This window comes from Symphalangus syndactylus, chromosome 5, assembly GCF_028878055.3.
Source record: "Symphalangus syndactylus isolate Jambi chromosome 5, NHGRI_mSymSyn1-v2.1_pri, whole genome shotgun sequence".
Classification (NCBI taxonomy): domain Eukaryota; kingdom Metazoa; phylum Chordata; class Mammalia; order Primates; family Hylobatidae; genus Symphalangus; species Symphalangus syndactylus.
Genome location: NC_072427.2, coordinates 42,886,477 through 42,906,867, shown reverse-complemented (window position 1 = coordinate 42,906,867; position 20,391 = coordinate 42,886,477). Strand labels below are relative to the sequence as shown.

General features: G+C 46.6%; 1 protein-coding gene across 3 annotated transcripts in view; it reads right to left on the bottom strand.

Moving 5' to 3' along the window:
* The window catches only part of CA12 (carbonic anhydrase 12), a 67,352-nt gene that overhangs the window by 24,950 nt on the left and 22,011 nt on the right, over positions 1-20,391 (bottom strand). For 2 of the 3 annotated variants that reach the window (XM_055278222.2, XM_055278223.2), the window contains exons 3-4: positions 6,241-6,420; positions 5,184-5,326 (exon numbers count right to left, since the gene is read on the bottom strand). In XM_055278222.2, coding sequence (XP_055134197.2) covers positions 5,184-5,326; positions 6,241-6,420 — 323 coding nt within the window. The remainder of the gene's footprint in view (positions 1-5,183; positions 5,327-6,240; positions 6,421-20,391) is intronic. The other variant, XM_055278224.2, reaches the window with a different exon arrangement.

The following is a 20,391-nucleotide window of genomic DNA, read 5'->3' as shown; positions in this document are numbered from 1 at the left end:
GGCAATGGCGGGTGCCCCTCCCCCAGCCTCGTTGCCGCCTTGCAGCGTGATCTCAGACTGCTGTGCTAGCAATCAGCAAGACTCTGTGGGCATAGGACCCTCCGAGCCAGGTGCGGGACACAATCTCCTAGTGTGCCGTTTTTCAGGCCCATTGGAAAAGCGCAGTATTAGGACGGGACTGACCCGATATTCCAGGTGCCGTCTGTTTCCCCTTTCTTTGACTAGGAAAGGGAACTCCCTGACCCCTTGCGCTTCCCGAGTGAGGCAATGCCTCGCCCTGCTTCGGCTCGCGCACAGTGCGCTTCACCGACTGTCCTGAACCCACTGTTAGGCACTCCCTAGTGAGATGAAACCGGTACCTCAAGCAGAAATGCAGAAATCACCCGTCTTCTGTGTCGCTGGGGCTGGGAGCTGGAGACCGGAGCTGTTCCTATTCGGCCATCTTGGCTCCACCCCCCTGCCACATTTTCTTAATCCATTCTATCGTTGTTGGACATTTGGGTTGGTTCCAAGTCTTTGCTATTGTGAATAGTGCCGCAATAAACATACATGTGCATGTGTCTTTATAGCAGCATGATTTATAGTCCTTTGGGTATATACCCAGTTATGGGATGGCTGGGTCAAATGGTATTTCTAGTTCTAGATCCCTGAGGAATCGCCACACTGACTTCCACAATGGTTGAACTAGTTTACAGTCCCACCAACGGTGTAAAAGTGTTCCTATTTCTCCACATCCTCTCCAGCACCTCTTGTTTCCTGACTTCTTAATGATCACCATTCTAACTGGTGTGAGATGGTATCTCATTGTGGTTTTGATTTGCATTTCTCTGATGGCCAGTGATGATTAGCATTTTTTCATGTGTTTTTTGGCTGCATAAATGTCTTCTTTTGAGAAGTGTCTGTTCATGTCCTTTGCCCACTTTTTGATGGGGTTGTTTGTTTTTTTTCTTGTAAATTTGTTTGAGTTCATTGTAGATGCTGGATATTAGCCCTTTGTCAGATGAGTAGGTTGCGAAAATTTTCTCCCATTTTGTATGTTGCCTGTTCACTCTGATGATAGTTTCTTTTGCTGTGCAGAAGCTCTTCAGTTTAATTAGATCCCATTTGTCAATTTTGGCTTTTGTTGCCGTTGCTTTTGGTGTTTTAGACATGAAGTCCTTTCCCATGCCTATGTCCTGAATGGTAATGCCTAGGTTTTCTTCTAGGGTTTTTATGGTTTTAGGTCTAACATGTAGGTCTTTAATCCATCTTGAATTAATTTTTGTATAAGGTGTAAGGAAGGGATCCAGTTTCAGCTTTCTACATATGGCTAGCCAGTTTTCCCAGCACCATTTATTAAATAGGGAATCCTTTCCCCAATGCTTGTTTTTGTCAGGTTTGTCAAAGATCAGATAGTTGTAGATATACGGCGTTATTTCTGAGGGCTCTGTTCTGTTCCATTGATCTATATCTCTGTTTTGGTACCAGTACCATGCTGTTTTGGTTACTGTAGCCTTGTAGTATAGTTTGAAGTCAGGTAGCGTGATGCCTCCAGCTTTGTTCTTTTGGCTTAGGATTGACTTGGCAATGTGGGCTCTTTTTTGGTTCCATATGAACTTTAAAGTAGTTTTTTCCAATTCTGTGAAGAAAGTCATTGGTAGCTTGATGGGGATGGCATTGAATCTATAAATTACCTTGGGCAGTATGGCCATTTTCACGATATTGATTCTTCCAACCCATGAGCATGGAATGTTCTTCCATTTGTTTGTATCCTCTTTTATTTCACTGAGCAGTGGTTTGTAGTTCTCCTTGAAGAGGTCCTTCACATCCCTTGTAAGTTGGATTCCTAGGTATTTGATTCTCTTTGAAGCAATTGTGAATGGGAGTTTACTTATGATTTGGCTCTCTGTTTGTCTGTTATTGGTGTATAAGAATGCTTGTGATTTTTGTACATTGATTTTGTATCCTGAGACTTTGCTGAAGTTGCTTATCAGCTTAAGGAGATTTTGGGCTGAGACAATGGGGTTTTCTAGATATACAATCATGTCATCTGCAAGCAGGGACAATTTGACTTCCTCTTTTCCTAATTGAATACCCTTTATTTCCTTCTCCTGCCTAATTGCCCTGGCCAGAACTTCCAACACTATGTTGAATAGGAGTGGTGAGAGAGGGCATCCGTGTCTTGTGTCCATTTTCAAAGGGAATGCTTCCAGTTTTTGCCCATTCAGTATGATATTGGCTGTGGGTTTGTCATAGATAGCTCTTATTATTTTGAGATGCGTCCTATCAATACCTAATTTATTGAGAGTTTTTAGCATGAAGTGTTGTTGAATTTTGTCAAAGGCCTTTTCTGCATCTATTGAGATAATCATGTGGTTTTTGTCTTTGGTTCTGTTTATATGCTGGATTACATTTATTGATTTGCGTATGTTGAACCAGCCTTGCATCCCAGGGATGAAGCCCACTTGATCATGGTGGATAAGCTTTTTGATGTGCTGCTGGATTCAGTTTGCCAGTATTTTATTGAGGATTTTTGCATGAATGTTCATCAAGGATATTGGTCTAAAATTATCTTTTTTGGTTGTGTCTCTGCCAGGCTTTGGTATCAGGATGATGCTGGCCTCATAAAATGAGTTAGGGAGGATTCCCTCTTTTTCTATTGATTGGCTCCTTCTAATTTAAAAAAAATTATATATCAAATTATTTCTTCTAAGTGGTCCTCTATTAAGGATTTCTTCAGAGCTCCTGCTTCACCATCTTCCCCTCAAAGGACTTAGTCTGCCACATTGCCCACACCATCTCGGCCTGGCATCACTTTGAGAAACAGAGCTGAATTCTATATGATTAAAACCCCTGAGGTGCTAATCCCCTATTTCCTTTTACAGCTGACCTTGAGCTTGTGGTTTGTCTGTACTTTTCTTATTGTGCTCAGAGGAAGTGAAGAGTAATCCAAGCATAAAGGAGCTCCCTGTTGAGGAGATTAAGATAGAAAGAATTTTTTTTTTTTTTTTTTGAGTTGGAGTTTCGCTCTTGTTGCCCAGGCTAGAGTACAATGGCATGATCTCGGCTGGCTGCAACCTCTGCCTCCCAGGTTCAAGCGATTTTCCTGCCTCAGCCTCCCGAGTAGCTGGGATTACAGGCATGTGCCAGCAAGCCTGGCTAATTTTGCATTTTTAGTAGAGATGGGGTTTCACCTTGTTGGTCAGGCTGGTCTTGAACTCCTGACCTCAGGTGATCCACCCGCCTCAGCCTCCCAAAGTGCTAAGATTATAGGTGTGAGCCACCATGCCCCACCAGAATCTTCTTATATGAACTCCATCCAAAAGAACCACTACACTTTCAAGGTCCTTCCTTAGAGGACCCACTTTAGGGACACCCTGATGCCTTTTCTCTAGTATTGGCATTTATGGTCCCTCTTAACCAGACCCTTGGTCTGATGCTATGACTTAATAGCAGAAAACACAAGAAGTAGAAATATTTTAAAATACATAAACCCTGCCAGCCTACACCCTAACCTCTGTGAAAGGAAAATAAATCTCGAGATCCTGAAATCACTAAGCCAAAAGGAAAAGTCAAGCTAGGAGCTGCATCAGGCAAACCTGCCTCCCATTCTATTCCTAAATAAGACGGTTACAAAGTTAAAAAAGCTACACACCTCACATTTTGCCCACTAGGAAATTCACTGTGGGCCGCAAGGTCTTTACCCTAAAACAGTTCTGTTGACTTTCACCCTGACAATGTAAACGGATAACTTATCTTCACGGGTTCAGGGCAAAGGAGAGAACTCAAAGTCATCCCTCTGCTCACCTGAGACAAATGCATATCTAATTGCTTCCTCTGCCCATGTCTATTTTATCTTGTAAGAATGCAGATTCGCTGAGTTAGATGAATGTACAAGTGACTATTCCTCCACCCCTGTCTCACATGTGAACGGCTGATCAAAAACTCAGAAGAATGCGACCTCTTGCCTCTTACCTCCCCACACCTTTTAAACATTTCTCCCTCTTTCCCCAGTGTCTGCCCTTTCCCCTTTAAATATTGAAGCCCTCAAAATCATCTTTGGAGAAAGGCACAGACTTGTCTCCCTGTCTCCCAGGCATGTGTCCTTAACCTTGGCAAAATAAACTTCTAAATGGATTGAGTCTCAGGTACTTTTTGGTTTACACCTTCTTTATTCCTCATGGGGGAAGCAGAAGTCTCAACACTGCAATTAGCCTGGAGGAAATTTCAGTTCTTGAGCTCCAGGGAAGGGCCTGCTCTGAAATATGTGAACCTCCAGTGGTGCCATCCTGTTGAGCCAGATCCTATCCCTTCCATGCTTGCAAGTAGACCTATGATTAGTCTGAAACATTAAGCAGTTCAGCAGTTATGAACGGAGGGGAATGGTCACTATTTACCATGGACTCCCCTGGCTGATCAGTCAGCAGCATTTATCTGCTTGTATTTCCCTGTAAATATTCAGAGCCACACCCCCAGTTCAGGGCTATTGGAGTGCCAAAATGGAGCATCTCAACCCCCTCCTTGCCCCACCCCATCCTGCAATTGCACAGGACAAATGCTCTGCCCCTCTTCTAATTTTCTTTTGGCATTTTGGGGTAGCTCCTCAAGGCGACATGACACGATGCTGTGCTGGCTGACATCTTGTCCCTAGTGAGTCTGCTTGCCGTGATGCCCTGCACATTAGATTGCCAGGCACCCTAGACTTGTGGCCAGGTAGAAGAGTGGCCCTAGACCCATGTCCCCATGTTCTAAACACAACCCATGCCCAGAGAAAGGAAAGATAGCATCAAAAAGATGCAAACAGCATGACATATGGAGAAAGGCTGAGAACTTTTGGGGAGCAATGAGCCCAGTGTGAGTCAGCAGGAGATTTTTATCCGCACAGATAGGAAGGCAATGTCTAAAAGAAGGGCATGTATATCCCACTGGGCCGCCCTGGGAATACTGCCTCCCCAGCAGCATCACTCAGTAAAAGACACAGGGACAAACTCAGCATGTTCAGGAGAAGAAAGGGACCAGGACAGTGCAGATGAGCTGCAGGCTGGTGGAGTGGCTGCACCCCTTGTGCCAGGGCCAGAGGTAGGGCAGAGAGCCTGAAGGCAGCCTGTCCCATGCTCTAGTGTTATTTGCACAGCAGCCAGGTCGAGACGGTGCCACACCACCCACTACAGAGCAGCCTCTACCAGACTGGCAGCCCTACTTACCTCGGCGGCGAAGTGCTGTCCACTGATGGTGTGCTCGGAGCCATGCGGGTCATTCGGGTTCCCCCAGTGCAGGTGCAGCTGCGTGGCACTGTAGCGAGACTGGAGGCCCTGGATGTGCATGTCCGAGGGCAGGTTCAGCTTCACTGCGGGGAGTGGAGGAGCAGCCTTCAGAGCCCCGGCCAGCTGTGCACTGCCAGAGAGCAGTCAGGTAGGCAACGCTCCCTCCACCCCCGCCGCCACCCCCCGGAGCCCAGAGAGAGGCAGGTGGATGGAGTGAGGTGCAGAGCAGAGATGCAGCCCAAAGGTCAGACACCTGGGCTCTTTCCCTGAGAATGTCCCCTTTTCCCCAAAGCAACTCCAGTGGCACCAGCATCTTCTTGGATCCCCTTGGAAAGTGATGCCAGAAACACTAACACTAGACCAACGGATGGGTGTTTATTTACATATTGATGGATCAGACACCTTTAGCGAAGTACCTTCTAAGCTTTAGAATTATATAGCAACAACAACGATAACTGCTATTTATGAAGCATTTACTTCACTCTGTATGCCAGACCCCAACATACATAATCTCCAGTCTTCGCGGTATTCATCAATATGTCCATTTCCAGATGGAAGTTCAAGGAGACTAAAATTCTCACCTAGATTCTCATGGCTCATAAGCAGTCAAGCCAGAGTTCAAATCCAGGTTGGTCTGACTCCAAAGCCTGGGTACCCCCCGCCAAACTGTGTGGTTCCTTGAGTCGTTTATGGTCCAGAATTCACTCCAGCCACACAGCCAATGAACGACAGGGCTCAGGCCAGTCTCCTGCCCCATCCTGAGAGATGTGCTTCTTCTGGGAAGTGCAGCCCTGGCAGGACCCTCGGAGCCCAGAGCCTCTAGCATCCCCTGGAGAGAGTGCTCCTGGAATCTCTCAAAGGCACCCCCCGCCACGCCCCCCCCCCCTTCCTCCTGGATGCTTCCACGGAACACCTCCCTGCCAGATGGAAAAGGACAGGCCTGGCAGCCGAGTGAGACTCAGACATACCCCTCAGGTCTCCAAGGCCTCTCCCTCACCTGAATGGCCATTGTTGGTCAGGAGAAACTGCTTGTTGGCAGACAGATTATAGCCTTGGAACTCGAGGGGCGTGAGGCTGGCATCATACTGGAGGATGTCGCTGTGCAGGTCTATGGGGGACTGCAGCAGGCCCCCACATGACGGGTACTTCTTGGACCAGCTATTCTCCCCATCAGGACCTGGACACAGAGATCCATGCTCAAGATTTAGAGTTTCTCACAAAGGGATTTTGCTTATCTTCTAATTCTCTGTTCAATACAATTACTCCTTTTCTCCTCTTTTCTGAATCCCTGGAGGTAAATCTTCAAGGCTCAGAATCTCGGCCTCCAGAATCAGGTCCAGCAACCACTCAGGACCACCTGCTCTTAAGCGATGTGGGGAAAGGACTAGGCTGCCCAGACCAGAGCCAGGAGCGCACCGAACTCTGCTTTATTTTGTACATTGTTCCTATTTGACCCACATGTCAAGACCTGTTGACTTTCAGCAATTCAGCATCTGCTTAGCCAGCACCTATTATGAGCCAGGAATTACTCTGGGTCTTGGGGCTACCAGGTCGAATACAATAGAACCCCTGCTCATCCAAGCTGGCATTCTAGTGGGGAAGAATTTAGCAAAGCCAGGTGGGAAAAATTAGTGTCTTACTGATCACAGCGCCAAGTATTATGTTGGTGCAAAAATAATTGCGGTTTTTGCCAATTCCTTTCATGCAAAAACCGCAATTGCTTTTGCACCAACCTAAATAGGTCTTTGTGGCTGCTGGCTTTGCAAGTATGACCTTCCTGAAGAGAAACCCCTGAGGACATTGACTCTTGATACCCACATTTAGAGTAACTATAGAACCCAATCTGATAGGGATGCTTGACCAGTGTCAAATAATTATAGGCCTGGAATCACAGAGTGAAGTGCAGAGTTTAAGCTGGAAAAAAAAATGACCACACTATAAACTAATTATTACAATATAATTGACACACTATCAGTGAGGAGGAACAGACTTTAAAAAAAGAAATTCCTCCAGGGCTCAAGCTTCTTGCTAACTAGCGGATAGCAGTTCCTCCCCTGGAAATGAAAATAAACATGCTATGTGCAGATGAACTTTCCTACTCCCACAGGGAAAAAGTCTTTAAAGAATGTAAATCTATGTTTAAAAGATTATCTCCATGGTAATTAAACAGACTTTCAGGCCAAGGTTTCTCCAGAAAAGCAAAGAATTGGCATGTCATGGCTCATTGGGGTAGACCCAGGCTGTCCTGTGGGCTCTATCAGAGTTGGGGATCAAGCTTTGCCATCTGGGTTCCATTCATCAGTATTTCAACCCAAGGAAGGTGGGTAAACAGAGAAAAGGGGAAAGGAACACCACCTCTTCTGGGAATTCTGTAGACCACCGCACTGTTTCACAAGGGTGTAAATGTTATATTGGCCCCACAGAATCCCAACCCCTTACACCGTGCTCTCTAACTAGGGGATCTTATCTGAGAGTGGGAAGAATCAGAAGTGATACTTGGTACTCAGGTTCATTTCAAGTGCTATGAGGCATTGGTCCCAGGCTTAGTTCTTACTTCTAGGTCCGGACACACACATCGGAACCCTACTGATTTTTCAGGCTGTCAACCTTAGGCTATGCATTTTCAGAAATGTTACAGCATAATGGAATTGCAGAATCTCCAGTCCAACCTTTCGCTGGACACCAGTCTTCTCACTTGGGCATGCCAGAGTCTCCACTGAGCTCTACTATTCTTATTTTCAAGGCCTCAAAGTAACTCAACTACACCAAGATGGTGACTAGGGAAGAGGGAGGCTGGCAGATGTCAAAGCAGGCACTCCAGGGCCAAACTGGAGTAAGACAATTGTTCAGCTGGGGGCCAAACCAAATGCTTTAGGGGCAGCGGGGAGCAGAATGAAGCAACCGTGAGGCCTCATGTAGAACCCTAGGGTCAGGAAGAGACATAGCACAGGGTAAGACTCCCTAAGTGAGGCTGCCAGCCTTTTCTGTGCTCACAATACTGCCTGGGCCCACAGCCAGCAGGGTGGAAGCTGCCAGCCAGGCATGAATGCAAAAAACTCAGGAAGTAAAGAGATGCATCAATGAGAGCTTTCTCTTTGCACACATGACTAAAGGGAACTGGATTAGAAGAGTTTTCTTTTCCCATAGTGGAGGTTCAAAAAGGTTTCATCAAGAGGGCACTTTACTGATAGCTAAACGAGAGCCTCGTGAAGATAGGGACCCCTCATCTTCGTCTCTGTGAACCCATATTATAAGTAGGGTCACGTGCCCTCATGGGCATTTAGGAAACATTTTCCCAAAGAATGAAAAAGAACAGAGGGCTTGGGAAAATGTGACTTGGGGCATGTTTCCCTTTTCTCTTGCCCTAAATACGCTTTATTGGAAGTTAGGACCAAATAAGGTATTTGGAGGCAGGAAAGACTAAGGATATTAAAGGCAGTAGAGTTGGTGTTGGCAAAACCTTTCTTGGAAAGAGAAGCCGCTACGTTGGACCAGGGGAGTCCAGAGAATGAGATTCCAGCATCAGCTGTCCCAACACCCCAGTGGGTTACGTTCCCTGCTGGAGCCTCCATTGCCCTTCGTACAAATGGTGGGGGTGGTGGGGGTGGGGGTGGGGATGGGATGTGTGTGGAAGCTATGTTCTGGAAGGTTCCTTCTGGCTCTTAAGCTCTGATATTTATTAAGAATACTAGGACTAAGCACCTTCACCATCTGTCAGGCGAATTTGAACGAGTCAGAGAGGTTGCTCATCTCAAGCTAGCTACTGGGCATGTGACAAGGTGCCCAGGGGAACCAGCTTCAGGAATGAGGGCACAGGGCACCGGTGCTCCAGGACTGGCTGGGAGCGGACAGCCATCTGCATCAGGAACCTGCCCTGGTCCTGGCTGCCATCCACAGCGGAGTTCGTCTTTGGGCACCAGTCACAGGTCTGTAGGTCAGCAAGGTCAAGAAAGCCTTGTCTTCGCCTCCTCCTCCTCCTCCTCATTGTTATTATATTGTAGTAGCTTTGATCTTTATAACTCTATAACCTTATGGGGTAAGCAAGGCAAGAATTGCACCATTTTATAGGTGAAAAATAGAGATTTAAGTGATTTGCCCGAAGTTTGACTTTGGCTAAGTAACAGTTACTTTGCTTTGGTCACAGGACTTATGTGTCCTTCAGTATTTGTCTAGGAGATTTTGCGCACCCGGAATTTCCTGGCTCCCCCACGCTCTCCTTGAAGGCAAGCACCACAGCTCATCCATCGCTGCACTTCCCACAGTGCCTGGCACAGAGCGGGCCCTCACATGTTTACTAATTTAAACTCTCAACACCTGTTTCATGCTTGTTCCTTTCCCAGGGAATGCGCACCCACCTTAATTCCCTCATATATTTCTTCTCCTCAAAAAAGAGGAGGAAAAATGAGACCACTTGCTCAGGTTCAGAATGTACCCTTCTAGCTTTCTAGCTTACCTGTGTGCAAATGGCTTCTGTTTGGGGCCACTAATTGAAAAAGAAATCTGATTTCTGCCCTGTAGCCTAGGAGATGGCCTGCCAAGGAAGTTCATAGGGCCCTCCCCCAGCATGTAATGGCCAGTGGGTGTCCCCGCCTTGCACAGCTGGGGACACTGTCAGAGTAGCCTCCTGTCTTTGTGGCATGTGAGAGATAGAGGTGCCATGAGGGTGGGCACCGGGACAACCAATATCAGAGGTGACAACAGCAGGCCTTTCTGTTCCCTGAGCTGTGACATGTGACTGCACAGTGCTGCCCTTATGCTGGCTGCTACCCCCTGGGCTGCAATTTTTCAACTCAGTGTCAGCTTTCACACTCATGCCAAGTCCTCCACTGCCAGAAATCCTCCACTGGGAGTGACTCTTCTAAAAGAAGCGTTTATTTCCAGCTACAAATTTGCCTTTGCTCTTGAGTTTTGACTTTGCCTCTCTAGTTGGTTGGACTCCTCCCATGATCATGATATAGGAGGATCACATGTCTCTCACAGTTTGTTTTTCTAAATAAAGCCAAGGCATTATTTCTTTCCTGTCTATGCATTTTTCCTGCTCTAGGCAAAACAGAAGTGGTCAGAATTCCTGTTTTGAAAGGTAACAAGAGATTAACATGGCACAGCTCAAAATGCCTCTCGTGATTTCTGATTGGGAATTTTGAGGCCCAGCATGTAGGACCTGCATTATCCGAGGACCAGAATGTTTTTACAGAAAATTTCAAATGTATACAGTGTAGAGAGAGGAGTGAAATGAACCCCATGTCACCCAGCTTGGACAGTTTACAATTCACAAACAGTCCTGCCTCATCTATGCTAAGCCCATTCTCCCCTTATCTACCTGGATAACTGGAAACAAATCCAGATATATTTCATCTGTATATATTTCAGTATGTTTCTCTAAAACACAAGGGCTCTTAAAACCACAGTACCATGACCACACCTAGAGAGTTAACAATTAATACCTTAAGATTATAAAATCCAATTAGAATTCAAATTTTTACAAATAGGTCATAACGTTTTAACAGTTTGTAAATTTCAGGGTTCAAATACAGTCCATATATTTTTTGCAATATTGCAATTAGAGGATGTGTTATGGCCTAGATTACAGCTTGATGGTGGAATGCCTCATCAGAGAACACCTGGGCCCCACTCCTCCAAGGCTCAACATCTGAGAGCCAGCTCGGTCTATCCTTTGCCCTTAGTGGGTCATGGACTCCCATGCTTCCATGGGTTAGGCCCTCACCATGTCACACTGCAAAGGCTTCCCACAGGCAACTGGCCCCAGCCTTCCTTGTTACACTGCCAGGCTGGCTCTTCTGCAGTAACCAGATCAATCTTGTCATAGCCTGGCTTGGGTGGCACCACCCCACCACCCATCCGTACACTCCCTTTCTCCCTAGCACGCCCTGCCCCACCCCAACAAGACAAAGCACAGCCTAGCTGTTTTTCATGGCCTCGAAGTGCCCCAAGCTGTCAAAGTCTTCAAAGGCCCCCACATCCCGCCCCAGCCTGCCCCATGGTTCAGCCAGCTCCCTGAGCCTAAGAACAGGCTATGCCAACCCACCTTCACAAATGCCGTTATGAAAAAATCTACTCAAATGCCCTCTTCTTTCCTCTGCACCTTTCCAAATTTCGTCCACTCTTCAAAGTCCAGCTCAGGTCCTGCCAAAGCTACCCCAGTGCTTTCTCGTCCCTGGCTTGAACTTCTCAGCCAGCCTACTCGGGTTGTGCACACTGGCAAGCAGTGATGATTGTTAGCCTGCCTCACCTGTGACTGTTAGCGCCAGACTAGTACAGAAGCCTATTACAGACTAGAGCTCAGACTACGAGTTTCAAAGACCTTTGGAAGACCAGAACTTTATGTCATATCCCTACTCATGTCTGAACACATCCTTGAATGGATGTGGAGGGTTTTTTTAAGCTCATTTCAGAAATTTAGCCATACCGGGATGAGAGAAGGGTGTATGTGTGGTGGTTATGGTGAGGTGAGGGTAATGTGAAAGATTTTGTTTTTTGTTTTTGAGACTGAGTCTTGCTCTGTCACCAAGGCTGGAGTGCAGTGGCGCAATCTCAGCTCACTGCAACCTCCGCCTCCCAGGTTCAAGCAATTCTTCTGCCTCAGCCTCCCGAGTAGCTGGGATTACAGGTGCGTGCCACCACACCTGGCTAATTTTTTATATTTTTTGTCGACATGAGGTTTCGCCACGTTGGCCAGGCTGGTCTCAGACTCCTGACCTAAAGTGATCTGCCTGCCTTGGCCTCCCAAAGTGCTGGGAATACAGGCGCGAGCCACGGCACCCAGCCTGTGTTTTTGTTTTTTATGAAGAGGCTTGAGCAAACTGCTATGCAGATGGCAAAAGAGAACAGAGAAGGAAGGTTGGAGACAGAAGAAAGAGGGGCTCACTGATGAAAGATAGCCCTGGGAAGACAGTGGGGGGATCAAGGCACAGGGGTCAACATTAATTCTGCCCCATGACACTTCTTGGAGGTCATACTCTGAGGTGGACCCCCCAGTGTCTGTGTCAGTGCTCACTGCAGGCAGCTTCCTGGAGAACCCGCCTGGGCCCAAGCTCCAGGGCACATCTCTTTGGGCAGACTACCAACACGCAGTCAGATCAAAACTTGTCCCAACGGATACCACTGTAGTGGCAAAGTTTACACATTCTAGATGATGACACACCCTTTTTCAACAAATAGGCACAATTTCAGGACAATGATAGCTTTTGGTTAGTCCCTCAACGTTTGCTTTGTAAGGAGATCTGACCATAAGAAAAGGCATGTATATCTATATGAAAATGATAAAAAATTATGTACCAAATTTGAATACACTTTTAATAAGATGGATTGTATTTGCAATAAAAAACGAGTACTCAAATATTGAATGAAGGAGAAAAATCTCTAAATGCTGTCCTTCTTGGAGTGCAATTTAATTTTGAAGTTAATGCATTCATTTCTTCAACAAATGTGTCTAGTATGTGTCAGGCACTGTACTAGGTGCTGAAGATGCAATGGAGAACAAAACAGCTCCAGTCTCTGACCTTGTGGCACTCACAGTCCAGTGTAAGAGACTGATAATAAATAACGAGTGAACCAATGCACAAAGGAAATAATTACAGTGTGCAATCAGCGCTGTGAAGGAATTAAACAAGGGCTGCGACAGAAAAATGGAGGGATCTCTGTCAAGCGGATGACGCAGGCAGGCTTCCTGGAGGAGGTGCCATTAAAGCTGAGATTTAAAGGACAAGTAGAACCAACCATGAGTGAAACCTGAGGAATGGCGTTCACTAGAGAGGGCCCAGCAAGCTCAGAGTCCCTGCTGCAGTGGAGAGCCTGGTATATTCTAGGGATGTGTGACGCATTGACTCAGAAAGAGTCTGGGATCCATCTGGCCTCCCTTTGCCAGGTCTGGGTCCTGCCCTGTGCCAAAGCTGAGCTAGGATCATTTGACACCCACTTGTGTACATTCCTCCATCTGTTAGAAAGGTCTTCCTGTTGGGGGGCTAGTACCCGCCTCTCTCTGGGGGTCATCCAACAGTCCCGCTCTTACGGCTAGAGCCACAGAGAACACAGCTAAGCCACAGGACTCAGAGGGGACAGCAGCCTTCATGTCCCCTCTAAATCCATCTGGAAACCAGACATCCTCAGGATGGTTCCTGCATGTAAAAGCCATTTTTTTTAGAGACGGGGTCTTGCTATGTTGCCCAGGCTGGTCTCAAACTCCTGGGCTGAACCGATCCTCCTGCCTCAGCCTCCCAAAGTGCTGGGATTATAGACGTGAGCCACTGCACCCAGCCTGGAAGCTACATTTTAAAAACATGTTAAAATATATTTATAGGTCCTGCAGTTCACTTCTGAAGCTGATTAAAATGTCTATGTCATCTCATAAAAACCCAGTGGGTTTAGCCAGTCAGTAGTGTGGTTCCCACAGCATCACCTTGGTAAGAGGTTGACCCCCCGCACAGAAGGCCGCACACAACTTGCTGAATTCTACCTGTTTTCCTGCCTGGTAGGTGGAGAGGCACCGTCATAAACCCCAATGTCCTGCCCAGAAGGAAAGGAGGTGACCAGGGGCATGGGTTAATAATTGATGCATGAGGTCTTATGATGTTATTATGTACAAACAGAGGGCAAGGAATCAAACTGGCATTAGAGTTTTCCTTTGTCAGTATCACCACTGAATCAGAGGTGGTCCCGGGACAGTGAGGGAGGGCTAGAAGGTAAGGGTTACTTGTTATGAATAAAGCTCAAAGCTGGACTTGCCATAGCACGCCCACTCTTTTTCCTTGGATTTGACGTTATAGATCAATAAAAATAAACACATTTTCTAAAGATGCTTTAATCCACACTTTGCATCAAACTTTTGTCTAATTTTTGTTTGGGTCAGCTGGAGAAGGAGGATTGAGACTTGGGCTTGGTAAATCCCCCCAAATCCCCTCTTGGGGAGGCAGGAGGATCAGTTGAGTGCAGGAGTTTGAGACCAGCCTGGGCAACATAGCAAGACCCCATCTCTAAACAACAACAAAAAAGTGGCTTCTACATGCAGACACCATCCTGAGGATGTCTGGTTTCCAGATGGATTTAGAGGGGACATGAAAGCTGCTGTCCCCTCTGAGTCCTGTGGCTTAGCTGTGTTCTCTGTGGCTCTAGTCACAGGAGCAGGACTGATGGATGTATTAACACAGAGAGAGATGGGAATCATTTCCCATCCAGCCATGGTGGTGGGGGCCAGGCGTGCAGGCTGGAGGCCAGAAGAGGTGAACCGTAAGGCTGGGGCTGCCAACTCAGCCCTCCACCCACCCTCAGGAAGTCCTTCTCCTCCACCCCGCCAATAATCCCCGTCTAATATTGCTGGGTGGGGGACAAGGCGGGGACAAAAAGGCTCCGCAGTCATTTACACACTGGTGTCAAGGCCTGCATCAAGTTCCTTCTGGAGACGAGGTTTATTACAGGGAGGAGGGTGGGGTTTCCAGGCTGCCAAAGGTAAAGGGTGACGATCTGTTTGCTTTTGCTTCTCCATTTCTAACTCCCTCTTAGATTCTCATGACCTGTGACCTTAGAGTATGTTCACTGTGGAGAGGCTCTGCCCACCTCTGTCTGGACTTCTCTGTGTCTGCTCCCAGCTCTCCTTTTCGTTCCAGCAGCGCTGAGCTGCTTGCATCCTGCAGACACACCAAGCTGCTTCACATCTCCCTGAAACACCCTCCCCCACGCTGGGGCAGGGCAAAGGGTTTCCCCCTCTTCTGTGCTCCTATACAGCCTTTGCATTTCTCTTCCTTGCAGCAGCCACACTGATCAAAGCAATATTGTCTGCCTTTCCACCCCAATAGTCCAGTGGTTCTCAAAGCATGGCTCCAGACAAGCATTATCACCGCCTAGGAACTCGTTCAAAATGCAGAGTCTCGGGCCCCATCCCAGGCCTACTGAACCAGACACTCTGGGGGTGGCGCCCAGCATCTGCCGTTGGACAAGGCTGCCAGGCGATGCTGCTGCGGGGCTGAGGCTGAGAAGCGCTGCACTAGACTGTCAGCTCGCTTTCTGCATGTGTGTACACCTGGCTTCTGCTGCAGAGCCTGGCACACTGAAGTGTTCAACAAATGGCTCTCAGACTAAGCAACAAACAACAACAAACCACTAAGTTAAACAAACTGCTGACATGCTAACAGCCTAACCCCTATAATGAAAACTAGCCAGGCCTGAGTCCCCCATCTGTGCTCACCACGTTATCCTCCTTCATCTTCCTTGGCCCATTCATGTGAGGAATCGTGCTAGATGTGAAAGTGCTAAGTCCACAGCCCTGTAGCCACAGCCCTCGCAAGACATCCTGCTCTATCTTTCTTAAACATAATATTCAAATAGGGGGCTCCAGGCTCAGGCAAGGACTGGTAACCATCTCTGAATAGGAAGGATTGAAGATACCATCTTTTTCATGCACTGTTATATGCATAACATTTACATGATTAAATATGGTGTTTGAAGTAATTTTTATTCAGCGTTGACCATCAGAAACGTGGTCATATTTCTAACCATGTTTTCATGGCTTAATCTCTTTTTAAAAATTGTTGGCCGGGCACGGTGGCTCACGCCTGTAATCCCAGCACTTTGGGAGTCCGAGGAGAGCAGATCACCTGAGGCCAGGAGTTGGAGACGAGCCTGGCCAACATGGTGAAACCCCGTCTCTACTAAAAACACAAAAAATAGCTGGGCATGGTGGCATGCGCCTGTAGTCTCAGCTACTCGGGAGGCTGAAGCAGGAGAATCGCTTAAATCCAGGAGACGGAGGTTGCTGTAAGCTGAGATTGCGCCACTGCACTCCAGCCTGGGTGACTGAGCATCTCAAATAAAAAATAAAAAATTGTAGTAAAATATACATAACAGAGCTTTTTCCTTATCTCAAACATTTATTGTTGGTGGGAACATCAAATAGTTTGGTGGTGCCTTAAAACGTTAAAATAGAATTACCATATAATCCAGCAATTCTTTTTTTTTTTTGAGACAGAGTCTCGCTCTGTCGCCCAACCTGGAATGCAGTGGTGTGATCTCAGCTCACTGCAAACTCTGCCTCCTGGATTCAAGCGATTCTCGTGCCTCAGCCTCCCAAGTAGCTAGGATTACAGATGCACACCACCAAACCCGGCTAATTTTTGTATTTTTAGTAGAGATGGGGTTTCATCAGTCTCGATCTCCTGACTTCAAGTGATCCACCCACCTTGGCCTCCCAAAGTGCTGGGATTACAGGTGTGAGCGAACACGCCTGGCCTGATCCAGTAATTCTAATTCTAGATATAGATCCCAAAGTATTAAAACAGGGATTCAGAGAGATACCTGTACACCCGTGTTCATAGCAGCGTTATTTATATTAGCCAAAAGGTGGAAATAAGTCAAATTACTTATATTAGCCAAAAGGTGGAAATAAGTCAATCCATCAGATGAATGGATAAACAAAATATGGCACAGACACACAACGGAATATTGTTTAGCCATAAAAAGGCTCATCTCATTTTAATGCACCATTTCTTTTCCAAGAATCTAACCCACCAGATGCTTGAGAGGAGCTGGGATAGATCTTTTTATTTTCATGACACCCTTTATGGAACCAAACGTATGGCAGATGCTCAGTGAATACTCACTGGTTGAGAAAAACTCTGTAGTTTACTTGGCCTAGACTTGAATAGTGGTTGCCAAAACTTGAGTGCACATCAGAATCTCCTAGAGGGCTCGTTCCCACACAGACTGCTGGGCCACACCCTCAGAGTTTCTGATTCAGTACTTCACGGACAGAGCCCCACCATCTGCATTTCTAACACATTCCCAGGTGATGCTGCTGCTGCTGGGTCCAGGAACCACATTTGGAGAACCCCTAGCCCAGAGCCATATTTCTCAACCGCGGATACACAGTGGAATCTCCAAGAGCTCCTGATTTTGCTCCCAGCCCCAGTCCCTGAGATCAGGATTAATTGATCCTGATCAATTAACACCTTGGTGTTGAGGTGGGAGGTGCTTTAAAAAACTGCCCACATGATTCTCATGTGCAGCCAAAGCAGAGAAGAGCTGCTGTGAAACCCTCATCACATCGAAGGCTTTGTGGTTCTTGTGAGCAGAGCCAGGGCCTTTTTCTCCCTGGTCTCAGGATGAAGTTGCTTTCTTTTTTTCTTTTTTTTTTTTTTTTTAATTAATTTTGTATTGTGGTAAAATACACAGAGCATAAAACTACCATTAGTAAAACTCAGTATATTCATAATGTTGTGCAACCATTACCCCTACTTAGATCCGGAACAGTTCATCATCCCAAAGGAAACCTCATACCTGTGAAGCAGTCACTTCCCACTCTCCCTGCTCTCAGCACCGGGCAACCACTAATCTGCTCTCTGCCTCCATGGATTTGCCTCTTCCAGATAGTTCATATAAACAGAATCATACAATATGTGGTCAATTGCAGGTGGCTTCTTTCATCTAGCATAATGTTTCCAAGGTTCATCCATGCTGTAGCATTCCTTTCTATGGAATAAAAAGGACCTTCATGCCTTTTTATGATTGCATAATATCCCATTCTATGGATATACCACAATTTGGTTATTCATTCATAGAATTGCATTTTATTGTAGTTTAAATATTTGACTCTGGTTAAATTGCTACGAATTCTCTTGTATAAAATAGTTATTGACCGAAATAAAATGTTGGTGTTTCTCCTGTTTGAGTTTTAGAAAATAAGCTGTGCAGAGTGCTGCAAGGCAGCTGGAAGGAAAGGAAGATGTAGAAAATACAGCCTGGTTTCCAGAAAATGAGGGCCTGGGGTCAACGAGGCTATTATTTGTGACAAGCTCTTGAGTGAAAAGAGAAAACTTCAAATGATCATGATCATAAAACCATATTCCACACAGGGTGATGTAGCAATGTTCCCCGGCATTCACGGGAAACCAGTGGGACAGCGAATACTGTGGGCAGAGGCTGCTTTTGTGACAGGCTCCTTTCCTGGCAGAGAGAGAAAATGTCACAGGTGCTTTTCATCACTGGTACAGCTGTCTCCCCTGGCTGACAAAAAAATGCTCCCTCTCCCCATCTGCCTTCCCAGCCCTCATCTTTGTGAAGAGTGTGAAGTGGTAGGTGAGAAGCCATGACTTGATTTGGCATTTAGACAGGAGGCCGGGGGAAATCGGGGTATCTAAATTGAATGTGACCTTGAACTAACTCTCAGCTGTGGATATCCAATGTCTACTTCCTCAGGCGAGTACCCCTTTTTGCCCCTGACCTGATTACTCTCGTCTCCTCGGCCGAGCATCTTCAAAGAACTGTGTGCATGCCCGCATCTGTGTCTTCACTTCCCATTCAGACCTCCCTGCTCTTCCACGCCCACGTCCCACTGAGTCCACATAGAATCTTCGGCCCTCGCACTTCATGCAGCCCTTGACCCTGGTGGCACTAACCCCCCACTCCCAATTTCTGAACCCTCTGTTTCTAGGGATGCTGCTTTGTTGAGTTGTCCTTCCATTTCCCTGCCCTTTCTCAGATCTCTGTGGCCACTTGCCCCTCAATGCCAGCTGTTGCAGTGGTTTTGTTGTTGGCCCCTTCTCCTTCTTACAGACACACTCCCCTGGGGTGAAGCTGTCCTCTTCCATGGCTTCAACACCAGCTCTGACCCTGCCCAGGTTTCCTCTGAGCTCCAGACCACCTGCCTACTGGGTACCCCCTTTGGATAATCCATGGGATCCTAAAATCAGACGTGGCTGGAAGGGGACTCAGGCAAGCAAATCATTTTAAAAAATAACCAAACTCACCATCTTTTCCTCCCCCTTCCTCCCTCCAAAGCTCCCCTCAACTCTCTATGTCAGCTGGTAATACCACTCACCACACCAAATGCCTGGCGATCCCAACTGACTCACTTTCCTCTCCTCTCCTTCAACCCTCACTTCCAGCCATCACCTAGAATCACAAGTTGTTAATATTTTGCACACTTGCTTTCTCTCACACGCTCTACTGTGTATATGTATATGTACCCTAACCCTAACCATATATATGTAAACACACATACACACACACACACACACACATATATATACACATACAACCTCATTCCCGTCATGAGAAACCCTCAGACAAATCAAAATCGAAGGACATTCTCTAAGATCTATATGCTATATGCTACAAGGTCTGTTCTACATGCTTCAGAAATGTCAAGGGCATAAAAGGTCTAAAGAGATACCACAGATAAATGCTATCTGGATTGAATCCTTGATCAGAAAAAAAATGCTATCAAGGATAGTATGAAGTTTGTTTTAAACTTGACTGCCACTCTCCCAACTGGCACAGCCCTTGTTCAGACGGCTTGCCCCACAGCTGTACCCCTCATTGGCTGTGTTTCTCCAGGTTCACCCTCTAGCTTTCCACTCTCCACAACAGTGCACACCAGATCCAGACAGTTTTCTGCTGAAAGTTCTTCAGTGCCTCCTTAAGATAAATGTCAAGCTCTGTCATGTAGCACACAAGACCCTCACAATCCCACTCACTTCTCCAGGCTTTGCTTTCTCCACTCATCACCTGTCCAAAAGTGTGGAGGGTCAGAGCTTTTATCCTGCTTGCAAGTTAACAAGTTAGTCTGCCAGTTTCATGGATATTGGCAGAAGACATGAGATGCCTGGATCAGAGACAAAGGACAGTTTAATACTCACAGCAGTAGCCAGAGTAACATTTGCACCTGTTTCCCTAGCCCCAATTCCACAGAATGATATGTGGACCAAGTGACACTGGCACATGCAAACTGCTCAGCATCATTGGCTGAGGAACTCAAGGCTTGGGAAACGTCATTCTTTTAAAGGGGGCGACTAGCAAACCTGTCCAACATTTACCTCTGAAAGGAGACATGATCTTTATTATACTGACAGTAAATAAATCTGCTCTTTGCCCTGCAGGGAGCTATTGTCACTATCATCTAAGACTGTTTGTTACATAAACGTCCTTTCAAAGCAAGTCTGGAACAAAACCTGATAGTGTCTCTGTTCACAGATGTACTGAAACATGAAAGATCCATAGAGAACTGTCTCCCAACACCACCCCTCAAACACTAGGCTGCTGATTCTCTAATTGTGCCACGTGCTCTCGCCTGCTTTTTAGGGCCTCTGTTGCCTGCAATGGGATGCCATCCTCATCCCTAAAACACACACCACCCATGCAC